At 33.7% G+C, this 18219-nt stretch overlaps 1 protein-coding gene across 1 annotated transcript in view; it reads right to left on the bottom strand.

The window, feature by feature from the left end:
* LOC140040793 (uncharacterized) overlaps window positions 1-14703 on the bottom strand; it is a 59371-nt gene extending 44668 nt beyond the window's left edge. The window contains exons 1-15 of the mRNA XM_072086971.1: window positions 14452-14703; window positions 9502-9523; window positions 8584-8979; window positions 7946-8071; window positions 7408-7547; window positions 6762-6915; window positions 6302-6505; window positions 5752-5973; window positions 4989-5393; window positions 4267-4671; window positions 3230-3471; window positions 2699-2879; window positions 1364-1774; window positions 879-1162; window positions 381-522 (exon numbers count right to left, since the gene is read on the bottom strand). Of these exons, the coding sequence (XP_071943072.1) occupies window positions 381-522; window positions 879-1162; window positions 1364-1774; window positions 2699-2879; window positions 3230-3471; window positions 4267-4671; window positions 4989-5393; window positions 5752-5973; window positions 6302-6505; window positions 6762-6915; window positions 7408-7547; window positions 7946-8071; window positions 8584-8979; window positions 9502-9523; window positions 14452-14499 (3382 nt within the window). The 5' untranslated portion in view covers window positions 14500-14703. The remainder of the gene's footprint in view (window positions 1-380; window positions 523-878; window positions 1163-1363; window positions 1775-2698; window positions 2880-3229; window positions 3472-4266; window positions 4672-4988; window positions 5394-5751; window positions 5974-6301; window positions 6506-6761; window positions 6916-7407; window positions 7548-7945; window positions 8072-8583; window positions 8980-9501; window positions 9524-14451) is intronic.
* Window positions 14704-18219: the final 3516 nt, after the last annotated feature.

The raw sequence follows: 18219 nt of genomic DNA, 5'->3' as shown, positions 1-18219 counted from the left end.
GTTTTAACAAAGTTAATCACTTCCGTAGAAAAAAATCCCCAAAAAATTATGTTTCCACTTATAAAATGACCAAATAAACAGTTAAATTCAACCAAAACATTGAATGCCAGCCAATTTGACTATTTTTTGCTTTAAATTATAGTTTTTTTCAGGTAAATAATTGTTTTTCCGATCCATTTTTTGGTCAAAGTGAATAACTATTATGTGACATTAAAATGGCATATTCAACAAAAAAATTTCAAAAAATTATTTTTTCAGGGGACAATACATCTTTAATAAATTACAATTTTACTGTAATTTTGATTGTGTAGGCTACTGTAATCTCTACCCATAAAGGGCAAATGTACAATATTTACTTTAAATTTAATTTCTTTACTTACCACGACATTGTAATGGCATGCAGTCGACTGTGTTACCCTCAAATGTGAAATCTGGATTTGACACACCATTGTTCTTTTTAATTTCAACACATATATATTCAGCCTGGTTGCACAAAAATGCACTCAAATCCCAATTCACAACCTTACATTAAACAGAATTAAAACTATCATTAAAAATGGGTGAAAAGACTGGAATATAGAAAAGTCCAAAAGGTTTGCCAAAAGGTACTTGTCTGGATGTATCCATTATATCAAGCAGCAGATGACAAAGCAGAAAATAAGTTAAGGGAAACAAAGCAAAACCAACACACTGGCTATTTCTTAAAAAGAGGCACTGATGCATCCAAAATGGGGCATGATACACCTCTGTATTATTGAAAATATTTTCTATAAGAAATGATAAGCAAATTAAAAAACTAGGAGTAAAACATGTTCATAAGAATTGCCGTGGTCCATTTAGCAGGACCAATAATACAAAAATTAATGTAATAATCTTACCATAACATTAGTGAACTCTACTGGATCGCCAGTCGTTAATTCTTGATTTGACTGTGTGTTGTCCAGATTAGCATCATCATTATGCAGTCTCGTCCCTGTACCATCTGCAGCTTCACTGAGGTAAAAAGTAAATATCCACAAGTTGGTCCCCGAAATATTTGCTGATGTAGCATCTTTAGTAACTGTTACATCAAGAAATACATTCTGAAGTTTTCCTTCTACTATTGGCCATTCGTTGGTTGCACCATCACCAGCAGAGATAGTTGTTACGTCAACAATGACACCTAAAAAAACAAGATTGCACTTAAATTTTAAAATATACAAACACACTTGACAACATAGTAATATAGAGTCATATATAATGTATATAGTACCTTGTACAAGGTCACACATTACTGTACTAGAAAAGTGGGTTAATCAATCAATGTTTTTAGCAATGTTTCATTTATTTATTTATGAACTAATAAAATAAAAACCAGATTTACCTTTGCAAGTTACACTAGTACATGCTTGTACAGCAGTTTGATCAGGATCTGGTGTAAGTGTAAAGTTTGGGTCAGCATTAGCTCCTTTACTTAAAACTGTGCAGAAGTAGTTAATCTGTGAACACAGAAGTGTTGACACATCAAATGTTGCCATCGCTGATGATATTGTTCCGGCTCCATTGCTGACTGAAGCATCGTCTACAGTAGTCTGTGCTGAAATTAGCTCAGCCGTACTGAAATTGTTGTTAGCATATATAGAAGAGGAAATACTCCATAGGTTTGTACCATCCACATCTGCTTTTGTATTATCGGCTGTTATAGCAAGGTTGTAGGTTATTTGTGATGAAGTAGACCTCTCAATGATTTCAATACCGTCCGTGATAGAAAGTGTTGTACCTGTCACATACACCCCTGTAGACAAAAACAATATAGAGTTTTAAAATAAGTACTGTATAAGTGAAATAAACAACTGATGCCTTTATCTTGGTCAATTGGTCTTGGGTAGGGAGCAAAAATAAATACATGTATCTATACAGGATGATAATTCAATAACTACTATAACAACTTTATTGACAAACACTTTTGGATCAGTGGCAACACTCATTAGTGGTACAGTCAACTTAAACTACATACAAATAAACATAAACCAAACATGTATGTATGTACACTCAGTGATTCAAACATAGACATTAAATACAATAGTAAAACAAAAACAATGCAGTGGCTTTTCTTAAGTTTTAACTTTAACTTTTAACTTTTTAAACTTTTTTTTTTGCAACAATGCAAATTAGCTCTTTTTTTAACTCAGATCTTTTTTCCCAGGAAAAAGTTAATTGGTCGGATGTTTGCCCTACACTCTGACATAATTGAACTTTACTCTAAATACATTTGAGAATACTTGTGAATTGCAAGTAATTCTTCGGTGAGACGGAAACCCATGAATTCAAGTTCTTGAAAATAAAAACACTCTAGATCACCAAGCTTGCGCTAATGGCTTACGTTAGATTCGAGCCCAAGGAAGCAATTGGTACTGCACCAGTACAATTACGTAAGTATTGAAACAATTATCATCATGCTTTTATAGGCCTACAATTGTGCATTGTTAAAAAAAAAATAAAAAGTTTATAAATGGAGTAAAATAGTTATTGAGGGGTTACAAAGCACAAAGATTCATCAGGGGTTCCACAATATTATGTAAAATTATGGGACAGATAACAATTATTAAAGTATAATAAAACTCCTATTAATTTCAATTTAATAATACAATATATATCTATCTACAATTTAAACATAAAAAGGTATTTTACATAAATATCATGGTTAGAAAATACATACCATAACAAGTGACTGGTTGACAACCAATCAAATCATTGTCAGAGCCTGATACTCCAGATAATTTGAAGACAGGATCTGAGGAGCTTTGCCGTTTCAGTTTGACACAAATGTACATCGCATCATCAAGACATGTTTTATCAGTCATGTCAATGTCTGCCATCAAGTTTGTGAATTGAATTGTCTAGGTGGGAAAAACAGACCATCAAAGAAATAATAATGTAGGAAAAAGAAATATAAGGTTTGAATGCGGAATATCTGTGTTCATAAGCATGTGAAATAATAAATGTTTTAAACTTTAACCTAAAACAAAGTACCTGTATGGGATATTTGTACAGCACTTTCACCCCAGAAAAATTGATTTGTAAGAGCATATGAAACAGAAGGCGCAAAAATTCATGACCACAATGATAATAATTGTATTATGACAAACCCTTAAATGCCAAACTGTAAAGGGTAATTAGGATAATTAGACAATAAAAAGAATAAGATCTTTTTTTGTAGACAAAGAGAATTATTTATTTGAATACTAACTTCACCAGCAGCTAGATCCATTTCATCTAAAACTACAGGTGTTCCAATGGGATCAGCTGCAAAAGTGCTGTCATCTGAATTAACAAATATTGTTGCTTCCCATAAACTAGAGCCATTAATAGATGCACCAGTTCCACTAGAAGTGACGTTTAATGTTGTTATTACGACTGGATTTTCATTACTCATAGATAACTCAATTACTGTTAAGCTGTCTTCAAATGCTACTGTGGTAATTAATACGCCTGTAAAGAAAATAAACCTAATTAGTAATTACAATTTAATTCAACTTTATTTTCCACGGAGGCCCAGATCAAAACATGGCTGTGCTTCCCTGGGGCCCTGTACTTATCTATATACAAATAGAATGTGAACAATGTTTTAACAATAGTATGTATACAGTATTATATTTAAAAGTTTCAATGAAGTTTATGTTTAAACAATAAACGATCGTAGACAAGTGAATTTGTTTGTTTGTTTGTTTTATCTTTATCATTAAAAAATATGAAATTAATAAAAATCTGTCTTGGTGACAGAAAAACTGACAAACTGTCTTAAACAATTCTTTACCATCCAAATATTTAAAGGGTACCTGTGTATATTAATATAAATTAAACAACATTATTTCAAACTACTGTTTACCATTTACTTTTACTGAATGATTTTAATTACAACTTTGTATAAGTAGTACACTAGACTCTAGAGCTAAACATCCCTTATTTGTTCGACTGTACTTTACTGTTAGTATCACTTTTCTAAGCAAAAATTAGACTGTACACACATACATACATTTTTGTATTATTTTGCATTTATCTTAATCACCACCTTGAGAGACAAATAAACATCAAATGTCGTTGTAACATAAACTATTGGATACATTTTGATCATCAACAAAGCTATATGGCACCAGGAAAAAATGAAATAACATAATTTCACTCTTCCTTCCTGATGGTACTGATTCACATAACTTAAACATAATTAGATTACAATTAGATTGCCTAGTGCATGTTAAATCTAATAGACTGTATAATACAACCTACCTCTGCAGTCTGTCCTAAGGCTAGCTGTATTGGTTACAGGTGTCATTGTGAATGTTTGACCAGTATTAGGAGATAGATCTGCACATATATATTCCATATCTGAACACATGAGTGCAGATATGTCTAGACTTGCAGTAACATCATTAAAGGCTTGCATGTTTCCAGCAACCAGAGTGACAGTGGTGTCCATTAGGGTTCCAGCTTCTAGAGCATTTTTGTTGCCAGAACAATCAGAATTTCCACTAAGGTAAATATCAATCTTCCACAGGTTCGGGCCATTGATGGCGCTGCCTCCATCTGCATCTGGTAGAACCAACAATGCCAACTCAGCATCAAGACTGGTTGTTTGATACTCAGTGATGACAGGAGCATCACTAACAATATTAATAGAAGTGATCATTACTCCTGAAATAGAATATAACTTTTTTTTAAACATGAATATAAATATAATTAAACAATAGTAAAACTGTTACCTTTATTTTCAAAAAGTGAATGCAGAAACAGAGTAGTACTGTAGTCAAAAGTATTACTAAACATGTTTGTATTCACGAATAAATAAATATAACAGGACTCAAAATAAATCTCTTAGTTCTATTCACTGTAAATCTAAGGATGGGGAGAACGTTGGATAATGTCCTAGGATCAAGCAAACATGCGAAATTATACCTGGTTCTTCTATTAAAAAAATTTGGAAAAAAATTTTAAAATACTGCCTGTATTACCTAAGCAAGTGGGAACAAAACATCCTTCAAGTACACTATTAGAATCAATGTCAAAATCTACAGATGAACTTGATCCTTCTACCATTCTGACACAGATGAATGGAGCATGCACACATTCAGTAGCATTCAGATCAAATACTGCTGTGATTCCTATCAAGGTACTAGTAGAGCCAGCCGTAGCATCCTCATTCATGGCTGCAGTGCTGACAGTAACATCAGCAGTAACAATGGGTGTTCTTGTTGTATCATTAGCACTAGTGAAGACTACTGCATCCCAGAGACCAGTACCGCTGACACTACCACCAGAACTACTGATTGCGAGATCAACATTAATGGAGATTGTTGAAGCCCAATTTTGAAGAATACTATCAGAGGTGGTTGGTGTCACACTTGATATTAATACACCTAGAATAAATTGTTCAGTTGATAAAAACATTTCCATTAATGTATAAAAAATGACAATTGTTTTCATTTAGCTTATTTTATTTGTATTTCCATTGAGACCCAGCCACAAATACCCACATTATTTTTTCAGTAAACTGCTTTTTGATTTATACAAAATGACAGATAGAGTGCATATTGTACATAAAAATGGTGGAAACAAAATTATTATCTTTCAGTTACTCTAATATTGTTATACAATGATGTAGTAAAAAAATCACAAACTTTAGGAAACATGAAAAAAAAACACCCCTGATTGGTAGTACAGTATTTATATCGCCTTAAAGCTAAGATTTTCAATTGTTATGAATGGTTAATTTACCTGAACAAGTAGCTGTGGTGCAAACTGTGAATTCACTATTATCATTGCTTGCTGCTGACAGTTCAAAATTGGGGCTAGCAGAACTAGATTTTGACAGCACTGCACACAAATAGTTTATACTGTCACTTGCACAGTAAAGATCACTAAAGTCCATAGTAGCACTTAAACCTGTTAGACTTAAAGTATCTCCAATAGTTGTTATATCCATTCCAGCATTGGCGGCTATAGAAATAAAATCCAAAGTTAACTAAGCGAAAGAAATTTGAAAAGTTGTTCACAACATAAAATAGTGTTCAATATATATTTTCTCTCATTCACCACAGTTAAAACTTACTACTATAAATATAAATTTGATGTAGTTCATTGCTTAAAGTAATAATCTTTTTTACCTTTTATGTCTATGTTTTAATCAATATATTTGTTTCATTGAAATGTCATACGGATAAAGGCAATCTAACAACACATTAGATCAAAGGACTGTTACAAGTTCCTATCTTGGAAAGCGAGCTCATGGTCCTGTTGTTAGATTGCCTTGGATCAACTAACTCACTTGATAGTATCACTTGTTGCGCACTTTGCTGAGTACCACTTCCATCAGCAGTAGCACTGGCATAAATGTTGACCTGCCATAAGTTGTTACCAGTAACACCAGCATTACTAGTAGGATAAGTAACATCAAATTCAACGGTTGTTGATCGATCTTCCAAAAAACCTTCACTGATAGTCAAAGTTGCACCAGCATTAATTACAATTCCTGCACAAGAAAATGATTATGCAATAACCAAAGAAATAAGTCAATGCCTTTTCTCAACAGTTTGGTAGTATTTGTTCTATTTATTCATTTCACAATGACCTTGTTTCACAAAAAGCCTGAAAATACCACCAAAATCTCAAAATAAAACTAAATGTCTGGCCTTTTGTACAGAAAGATTACATTGCACATCAGATCCCTAAGATTAAGCATGCTCAATTTGTAGCTTAAAATGTTTATGAAAATGTACTATACTTACCAGTACATTGTATTTGAGCACAGCCAATGTTAGCTGTGTCTGGTGTAAAGCCAAGAGTAAAAGCTGGGGATGGACTCGTGCCTTGTTGAACTTCAATGCACACATAATCAAATTCCGAACAACTTAAAGATGTAAGGTCAAAGTCTACTTGTATCTGCAAAATTGAACAAAATATATCCATTAGAGCCATTTCAATGATCATTGCTCAAAATGCTGTCCAGGTGACTTAGAACTTTTAAAGTATATGCTTCTCCTTTAAGGTTCTCATTATTTCATTGCTGCCATTTCAGGGCCTCTCCTGTCTGTCCACAACAGTGGCTGTGTGTGTATGTGAACTAGTAAACCGGGGTAAAGTAAGAAAACCCTACTGGTCTCAAAAGATAAAGTAAAAAGTTATTTTACACAAACAATTTTGTGTACACTGGACCTTCGTTTTATAGAGTAGTCTACCACCAGAAAAATGTAGTGAATGTGGACCATTGCCGGTATTATCATGGCTATTGATTACAGTTTCACTATCGTATTGCTAGAAATGAGTATAAAATAAAGAATTAAATACTATTTATTATGTCTCAGAGGGAGAATCCAAATAACAGGAATGAGATGTAGAAATATATCAAAATATATGTTAATTGTTTTTCATTACCAATGGCCAGACTGAATTTCCATTATTGTCAAGACCATAATCTGCTGATGTCAACATGTCAACATCATGGTCTTGAATCCTTGTTCCAGTTCCATCTACTTCTGAATTCAAAAAGCCTCTTGCTTTCCACAGACCAGTTCCTTAAATGTATTATAAATATAATTATATGAAATAAATCAAAATTTGTATAGTTTTTAATTTGATCATTGTGCTACTTTTGTAAAGGGTACAGTATGTTACTTAATTATATTATCATAGCTTCTTTTTTTAGGTTTTTTATTAATCTAATTTGTATATACAGTATATCATCACTACTATGTTCAGAACTAAGTGTTTTCCAAATACAGTGCTGTAGATATTGGCCCTTGTTCATTTCAGGAAAAAATGTCCTCTTAGTAGGAGCGTGTCTCCTGAACAGGGTTGTCACAAAAAAGGTGTTCTACTGTAGGTTTGCAGTCTAGATGATATTTTAAATGATCCAACTACAGAGGTATAAAAATAACTAATTTTATACTGTACATCCAAAATCCAACTTTACCTTGTATACTGGCAAATGATGTGTCAGAAGACAACGTTACAGTCAAATTTACATCATTATTATTAGTGCCTTGAACCAAAGGTGAGTTTGAAGTTTGAGCAGGTAAAACATTTGTGATGACCACACCTAAAGAAAAATAAATAAACATTTCAAATGATGGTAAAAATACCTAATCAATTATTATTAGGATAGATAGATACAGCAGCAGTTTATTGTATATAGTTCATACTTGATAGCACAAGAGGGATGAATACAGATACAGTATATTCTGTCGTATTATTTGTTACTACTGTAGGGAAATTGTCACAAACTACACTAAACTAAGCTGTGATTGGCTATGTAGACCTATACAGTACTGTAAGCATCATTTACTGTACCTCATGTCAACATGGTTGTGGGGGAACATAACTGGTTCAAAGAAATATTAGTTACTATTATAAGCAAATTATGTTTTTAAAGTCAAGTTAGAAGAGTAAAAGTATTCATGGTAAAAATCATATGTATTTTTAGGTAAGCCTATTGAGTAGACCATTGTGTTCTCAACGTATCGGGACAACTGTTGTTGGTTTTTTTTTTAAGTGATTCAACTGCTATACCATAAAACCTTAAACTAAAACCAAACATAAATCTTAACGAACCTTGACATTCAATAGCAGTGCACACAGTTGTGTCGTATCCAGTGTCTGGAGTTAAAGTAAAACTGCCTTGTGACGTCAATGTAGCGCAAAACATTGAAAATTCTGAACAAATCCTATTTTCAAGATTCAAATTCGCTGTTCCTTGAAGTGTAAATGTTTGTCCTGGTGTCACACCAACATTGGCATTAACTAGGGTGGCAGTAGCTTCCGTTCCTGACACCAGAACATTGGCAGAATCTCGTATAAAGAATTCCAAAGCCCACAGGTTTGAGCCAGTTAAGGAATCACTTCCAGCCGTTGTACCAATAATAAACGACGATGTTATAGCATGAGAAGTTGTGTGTTCAATTAACGGGTCACCAGAAATTAGATTAGGAATAATATTTGTAATAATAACTGGAAAAAAAAGATAATGAATTATTAACTTCGTTTTACAATTGTTAGGTCCTCTCCAAACATGTACGCTCCAAAACCCCCACTATAATTTATTTAATAGGTAGCACTTATACTGTATGTGAAATAATATACAAATAATGAATGTTTATGAGTGCAATGGTACAAATAATGGCACGAGGTGAATGATGAAAGGTTATATCAACGAGGCAAAGCCGAGTTGATATAACCTTTCATCATTCACTAAGTGCCATTATTTGTACCATTACACGAATACAAAACATTCATTATTTGTTTTATATAACATCTAGACGTTTTTTTTTCGTACACAAAAATGTTTCAAAAAGTACTATTTAACGATCGTTGAATAGTGCGTACTATTGCACGCCATGTGACCCACATTCGTCCAATCAAATGACAGGAATTTATATAGGTGTTATATAATATTGTATAATGATAATCATTTTTGTTATATTGACTACAGTATATTAAGCCTAAAGAAAATAATTGTTTTTCATTCCTTACCATCAGCATTAGCTGTAAAAATCTGCAAGAAAAGTAGATAACATAAATGAATATTAAAATATTATGACAAAGTTAATTAAATTACTTTGGCAGCGGAGGAGGGATAGAGGGAGTATGGTGATGATTAGACCTAGGCCTTATAATAGAGTGTGATATTACCTTGAACCTTAAATTAGTATGGTCCATGATATTACCAATAAATTATAACTATCCTACACAGTTCATAGGCCTACCCACAGGGCAACACACTTTCAACAATACTCTTTTTAATTGTTTTATTCTTTTATTTAACAACAGGATTACACAATCAGGAAAAAGAAAAACCTGTTTTACATTTTGGTCCTGTCTTAATTACAAAAACAAATTAAAACAACAAAGTTTTAGTTTTGCGAAAAGAAAGATCGATATCTAGCTTAATGAAGCAATTGTTGGAGAATTCAGATTTTGTCAATTCAATTAATTATTAGGTCAATCATGATTCAATTTGTGATTTTTAAAAGAGTAAGAAAACATAACTGAAGAGGCTTCCTAAATTACGTTTTCACTACTAAAGCCTAATCCTTGACAGAATGTAGGGTGTACGATAGGCACCAAGTAACACAAGGAATGCAATATATAAACAATGTAGAACCGGTATTGGTACCTATTGTTATACAAATCAAGTTAGTTTATGCTCCATAGATTATGAAATACAAGAAAGAGTTTTAACAATAACGTCCACAGGCATAATAGTGTAGGCCTATTGTAAAAGAAAACCAAACATCGGGTCAAGTCAACCATGCTAGAAGGGTTCTGATAGAAACTACAGAGGTGTACGACGGGAGTGTCACAAAGAGTTGATAATTGTCACCGTATTTCTGGTGGTGTGAAAATTAAACATCTTATAGGCTTAAACTTAATACTTTCAGTATTTTACAAATATGCCTACATACATTGTTTTCTAGATAATCTAGGCCTACATAAAACTTCATTTCAACCCTGTTTACAATTAATGTGCAGTCATTTTCTTAGAGAAACTCTCAACTCACGAATAAAAGTATAACGTATTATTTGTTACCAAACTGTGTAAATTAATTACAAAATGTCATGTTAAAGATATTTTCCTTAAAAAACATCAAAAATGAAGATTAATAAAATGTGTGTTTTTAGATTATGTAGTACGCGATATGCCGATATTTTCAAAGCACAGTTTAGTAGGCCTATATCTTGTCATGCATCGGAATTTTTTATTATTACAATAATTATTCTGAAACAATTTTTAAAAACATAGTAAGTATGATCATACTTTACTGCACCATTTTATGTAAAAAGGCCATACGTGAGACCGTACGGTAAGCGTTAAGGGGAATCTCCACAGGCCCGGTAGCAGTAGTACATTATCGTGATGTCCTACGGAAGACCTAGTCATCATATCATCATAAAGTGGTACGATGTGCTAGCTTAATCAGTAAGAACTATTAAAGAGAGTCATTTCCTGACACAGTAACGTTACCGAAATCTATAATGTTCTCACCTCAGCATCATGTGCTAATAAGCCTATATCAATCGATGGTTTTCATTTTGTGGAGGCTCTCTCGCATGCTCTAGCTAGTATCAAATCTTACATCGCATCGGGTGTAGACCTACTGTAACCTACAGGTCATATCACAGAGTAGGCCCTAAATTATTATTTTTTGTCTTACGTGAGCCCTAAATTATGATGATATAAAGTGTAAATGTAGACTTCCATTCATGACATAACCTTTTTTTAACAATAAATCATAGCTGACGCAAGAATTTAAAAGAACATACAGTAAACGTAGCTTTGGGGCGCCCCTTTAAATTAAAGTTACAGTACAGTCCATACGATGGAAAAACACAACAAGAAGGATACTTTATTTACAATTCAATTCTTATTACTTTATAACCGATATATAAGATAACTAATTAAAAATATTATTAGTATTATCAAAATAATAGGCCGGCTATAATGTGAAAGATCCGCGCAAGAATGGCATACCACTATACACGATGCTTGGTTCGACCGTTGTGGTTGTTTTTTCACACTTTTTAAGATCCCAATGGAAACTAATTATTTTCTGTGCCCAGGATTAATAGGGTCGTCCAGAATTTATTGTACAGTATTTGTGTTTAGAAATTCGAAATAAAAACAAACATAGTAGGCCTACATTAAAATGAGCATGCTTAATTATCATTGTTTTATAATAACATTACGGTATACTCTTGTGTGTAGCACTGTTTCTTCGTGATTATATAAATAACGCAAAATCAATAAGGACACTGTATCTAATATTGATTGTGTTGTGAATCTATTATTCCGGGTTGGAAAGGTTTCTTGTTTGACTCTTGCAAATGTCTCATCTTTACCGTTTCACATTATCATTATCTCAGAAGTTCAAATCACACTGCTCTGTTCCCCTCTCCTTCGGTGCACTGTCACTCAAGTTCAAATCACATTGCTCCGTTCCCCTCTCCTTCGGTGCACTGTCACTCAAGTTCAAATCACACTGCTCCGTTCCCCTCTCCTTCAGTACACTGTCACTCAAGTTCAAATCACACTGCTCCGTTCCCTTCTCCTTCGGTGCACTGTCACTCAAGTTCAAATCACACTGCTCCGTTCCTCTCTCCTTCGGTGCACTGTCACTCAAGTTCAAATCACACTGCTCCGTTCCCCTCTCCTTCGGTGCTCTGTCACTCAAGTTCAAATCACACTGCTCCGTTCCCCTCTCCTTCGGTGCACTGTCACTCAAGTTCAAATCACACTGCTCCGTTCCTCTCTCCTTCGGTGCACTGTCACTCAAGTTCAAATCACACTGCTCCGTTCCCCTCTCCTTCGGTGCACTGTCACTCAAGTTCAAATCACACTGCTCCGTTCCCCTCTCCTTCGGTACACTGTCACTCAAGTTCAAATCACACTGCTCCGTTCCCCTCTCCTTCGGTACACTGTCACTCAAGTTCAAATCACACTGCTCCTTTCCCCTCTCCTTCGGTGCACTGCCACTCAAGTTCAAATCACACCGCTCCGTTCCCCTCTCCTTTGGTGCACTGTCACTCAAGTTCAAATCACACTGCTCCGTTCCCCTCTCCTTCGGTGCACTGTCACTCAAGTTCAAATCACACTGCTCCGTTCCCCTCTCCTTCGGCGGTGCACTGCCACACAAGTTCAAATCACACAGCTCCGTTCCCCTCTCCTTCGGTGGTGCACTGTCACTCAAGTTCACATCACACCGCTCCGTTCCTCTCTCCTTCGGTGCACTGTCACTCAAGTTCAAATCACACCGAAATTAACCTTCTATATAGAGATATAATAATAATATTATAATATCTATATAGGCCTAATAATACAATATCTCTATAAATGATATGCAATCTCTTTGATTTATGTCCTTACGACTCCTAATGCAAATATCATTCAGTACATCGTATTCACATCCTTCTTAACCATGGAAACCGCAGTGGGTAATAATTGGTAACAATTATTTATATCGATTGTCATTATACCATCATGAATGCTAGTTTCAATTTATACGGTTTTCATTTAAGTGACTGTCAAATAACGCACACACCGTTTATTGTTCAGAAACCGGGAAATAAAATCAAAGCACGTCGATCTACAGTAAGCTAATGCTGTATGCGTCTACCTAATGTATTTACTGGCATTAGGCCTACTGTTTGGAGACACGATAATATTGTTTTATGGAGTAGTGTATAATATTCATTAAACCCCTCCTCCCGATAAAGTGAATATAATCAATCTAGGGGCTATCCAAACCTGTGTTTACACTGTTATGTCATAGGCCTACAGTACCTATGTAGTAGCCTATTACAAGGATTGTTTTAATAACATTAATAACAGAAAGCAACTAAAATTGATTCATTGACTTAAATGTATTATGCACTATGGTAGCTAGTGTGTAATATTTAATGAAGACATATTATACAATATCAACTATGCGTAATGGTTTTTAAATTTAGCCTATAGGCCTATAGCGCAAAATACAAATAGTCTATATGCGCTGTTTCACACAATTGTAACAAGAAATAAACTGTTATTGTTAAAACAAGGAAAAAGCCTATAATAAAACGACCAAATTGACAAAGACAACAGAAAAAAGTCCGGAGATGAAGGTTTTGTAGGTTATCATAATATAATAACCTACAAAATCTTCATATATTATATTTTCTACCAGAATAAAACATTTTTAAGATCATGAAATGTGCTATGGTGTGTTGATGTTTCATTCTTTTTCTTCCGAATTCATTTGCTGTTAGTGTTGTGTATATTCTTGTAAATTCTGTTGAATACAGTGAACCGAATAAAGGTTACTCCATCACTAAAAATGTCCATGGTGAGATTAAGTCCTGCATTTCTCCCCATAGAGCACGTTACTTAATGATGTTACACCGTGTTCAAGCATTTATTGAATATCACTGTCTCGATCATCGTCCTTCATGTTTAGATGGTTTTAATATCGATCATGCTAACTAACAATGATTGTGACAATTACTGTATTTTTACGAGAATAATAAAGAAAATAAAAGCCAAGTCGCGGTAGATAAATATGCATACTTCTGCAGTATCAATACTATAAATAGCCTACAGTAAACAGTTGTATTGTTAGTACAAGCACAAAATGGCAATGTATGTTTGTTAGACCTTTTCCTTCACAGGCCTAGTGTCAGTGAGCCCAACAGGGGTAGGCCTATTTAAAATAAATTATGTACAATATACACAATTATAATATGTATTAATACTGTATGTTAGAAGCAATGACAAAATTACAACTGGTACAAACGCATTTGATACAATTTCGTACGCTTACAATTCAACGCGTTTACTGACTATACGAACTTTGGGCACGCGAAATTCAAAGGCAATAAAACGTTTGAATCAAATACCAATTTAAAACGTTTAAATATAGTAATTAAAAACATATTATTTATACGTACCGTAAATAATACCGCAAATAGCGGAAGGAACATTTTCGTGTTACCCATAATGTAATCCTTTACCGTCACGTTGACGGCGGTGTCCTTGCGTGGACGTCGATAGTAATGTTTACTTGATTATTAAACTATCCGCATCGAAGAGCAGTAATACAGTAATTCCAAATATCAAAATGAATTCGGTGTGGTTGTATGATATTGGGTCCGAATCTTAGAAAAGTATAGCTCTCCTGGCTATAATCTACCGCACCCTTTCTAAATAGGTAACACACTAAATATATTTGAGTCGATCAAGGGTGAACAATCGTGGAAATTAATCTAGTAGAACAGGTTTGGTACGATATTAGCATATGAATAATACATGCATTGTACCGTGGATGAATCGAATCGTTCTTTTGTGATGGCTTTGCACAATGCGCGATGTCATAACACTCAACGCCCTGTCAGTGAGAACACCGTCTTTGAATGGGTACACAGAATAGTGTGACATTAAACTTGTTATTGTTGTAAACTTATTCTTTTCTTCAGAAACTGATAATAATGGGCAATGAATCTTATTATTTTCTCTGCAAAATATAAAATGGTAATTCGGTGATCACGGTCTACAATAATAGTACAATTTGTACGACGCACCCTTAGTTTCATCATGATTTTAATTAAATCAAAAACCAAAACTTCGTATCAGTTCTATGCATAATATTTAGATACATATTAGGCCTATACTTCTAACAAATACATTTTGTTAATGGGTAGTTGTAAAATCATAATTATGATAACTATTAACTGAAACGTAGCCCACACAACATATTTTTAGACGGAAAGTTGACTGCAATAATAATAATAATAATAAAATATGTCTTCCCGGTTATCATTTTATTTAATTATCTACTGGTACAGCAGGCCAATCTCACTTTTGTATGCGTGCGTCCTACATGAACAAACATAAATCAAACGAATTCGTTACTAAACCACGACACTATTTAAGCTTGAGCCATAACTTTGCAAGTTACAATAGGCCTATACAAATTCTTACAACATATATTTATCTTGTGCGGAAAGCTCATTCACAAACAATAGGCCTGTGTTTTTTGTTCAGGCCGTATCAAAGAAATAAGTAATGCAAATATATAAATCTATATCAATTATAACTGGAGTACGTTACAATTGTAATCGGCCAAGCCTCGTGCTACCTTAACTCCTATCACTTATTAGGCCGTTTTAAATTAATCAGTGGGAGCTATAAACATAACATAGATACATAACGAGATTAAAATCTCGCTACTGTATCTAGATCGTCGTAGGAGCAATATTTGAGAATACAAGATCAGGTCTATCGCTTATCAGAGTGACTCATTACCGGTGGTTTAGGTCGAATGGAAATCAGGATGTCGAAGTATCTCGAATTAGTATGGAGAATATAAAAAAACACATAGTATATATACTGTACTAACATGTGGGTCATTGATATATTACTCCAGATGATTTAAAAATGTACATGATAATCAAAACATCATGTTTATATTGTAATAATCATATCATATCAAATAGTCTTTATTCGTCAGTTTCAAATGTTTAAAATAGTGACGTCTCTCTGAAAAAATACTTTATTTAAATGTATGGGCCACGTTAATGACACTAACAAACCTATGTCTAAGGTTTGCTGGAGACCTCGAAAAGTCGGCATATTTTCAATCATGGCTATACAGCCTAGAAATAAACCGTAGGCCTACAACTTAAGAAAGACCAACCAATATCAACAAATAAAATGTAAAACTAAACGATAAAAAAATAGCCCTTTGCCATACCTAATTAACCTGTTGAATAATAAAGAATAATTAAATTTAGCCAACGTTGCCGTCATCAACCAATGTGAAATAATAAACAAATAATACATAAGTTTTAATACAGATATTTTATTAGGCCATGATTCGTTAACATTTCTTTTTTTTTTTCAATGTTTTTCTCATTTTCATATTATGTACTTTATCCAATTCCATTTTAATATAAGATGTTCTTTTTATGTGATAACTTTTTTTTATGTGCAATATTCTGTAAAATTTTACACAATTTAGCCTTTGGCTACAATGTAAATTTTCGTTTTATTGAATTGAATAAACACCTTGAATGAATGAATATTAGGCCTACTGTTTAGAAATTTGCAACACATTTGATCGAAACAAAACCTTGTGATGTTATGGATATGTTTATTGTTGGCTATTTTAAAAGCAAAGGAATCAGTGTGTTGTATGTGGTAGGCCTACTCTCGAAATAGGATACAAAATGTCCAAAAAATGTTAACAAGCCGACAGAGTTCCTCAATTGAAAGGTTAAATACACGGTTTTTGTGTGGGTTCACAATAGGCAATCTGTAGAGATCAGATCAACCTTTCATTCATCATGCGGCATTCTTTCTTTACAAAACATACATTTATATAAATCATGAATAATACCACCAAACTTGCGAGTTAGGATGACTATAACGAGGCATTTAATAAAAAGGCAAATTGCCTTAAAATGTAAATGTGACATGTTTCGAGAAACTATTCTCATCCATCAGAACAGTAAAGAACGCCTAGAAAAAAATTGTCACATTTACATTTTAAGGCAATTTGCCTTTTTATTAAATGCCTCGTTATAGTCATACATGTATATATTGTCAGTGATTTACTATAGGACTGTGTAGGCCAATCGAATGTAATTCAACTTTATTCCTTCGATCCTTTGGTGACAATTTACACCGAGGATTAGCCATCTTCCATAGACATAAGTCGAACCAGTCAATGTTACAGAGTAGGTCTAGGGACCTATCCGTCTCTTTGTGTAAAACTGAAAAAAACACTGGACTAAAATAGGCCTATTTATATGAATATCTAACCATTTAATTCGTTCCTCAATCATCAACAACAATACAAACAAAAACAAAACCATTGCGATGACCGATGGTTCTATTGGATGTGAAGACGATGTTCTCTGTATAATTTTTGTTTAAATTGTGATGCTTTCTGTATTAAAAATATATTCATCATAACAATACTAATCTCCATAGAGTAAATTTCGACTAATTGGAACTAGGCCATTGGTTAATCTCTTCACACTTTGTAGTTATAGTACCCATACAGTGCACCCACAGCTGAACTCCAGCGCCCCCTGTTCCGCTGGAGTAAGTCTGCCATGGCTCCATATCTAATTAATACGTTTATAATTAACATATCATGGACAAGTGAAATATTGAACAGATTATTATCATGTTCTTGTGAATAAGATCCTTGTGTGTAAGTAGTCATATAATAATAATAGTAGATTCTATAGTTTATTTGCATTGCTCGAGTAAAAAGGAAAGTTTCATTCAAATATATTGGATCTGGATCAACAGAATTGAGATTAGACCTATATTCAGTTAACGTTTTACCAATATCGAAAAGTTATACAATCTAACAGCTCAAATATAATACAATTTTTCATTTATCTGCCTCAAGGGCATGACAGTGTTTAATCTTCAGTATTATGCGCCAACCAGTTCTTTCAAGCATCATTTGCGGTTTATAAGTTGTTATGGATTAATAGGATACCCATTTTAAACAAGCACCAAATTGTTTAATTGGGTTTAAATATCAAAATTGCAAATGACCGACTGGTGGATCCTAAAACGCTTTTAGGTAGTAGGCCTACTAGTTGTTGTTGTTGGTTGGAGGGGAATGTTTGCGACCGATACGTCACTGTTTCATTTTTTACTTTGTTAACGTTGGATCTGAAGGGAAACAAACAATTGCA

The sequence above is a fragment of the Antedon mediterranea genome, chromosome 2 (genome assembly GCF_964355755.1).
Source record: "Antedon mediterranea chromosome 2, ecAntMedi1.1, whole genome shotgun sequence".
NCBI classification, from domain to species: Eukaryota; Metazoa; Echinodermata; class Crinoidea; order Comatulida; family Antedonidae; genus Antedon; species Antedon mediterranea.
Note: the sequence above shows the minus strand (reverse complement) of the source record. Positions and strands in the feature narration are given on the sequence as shown.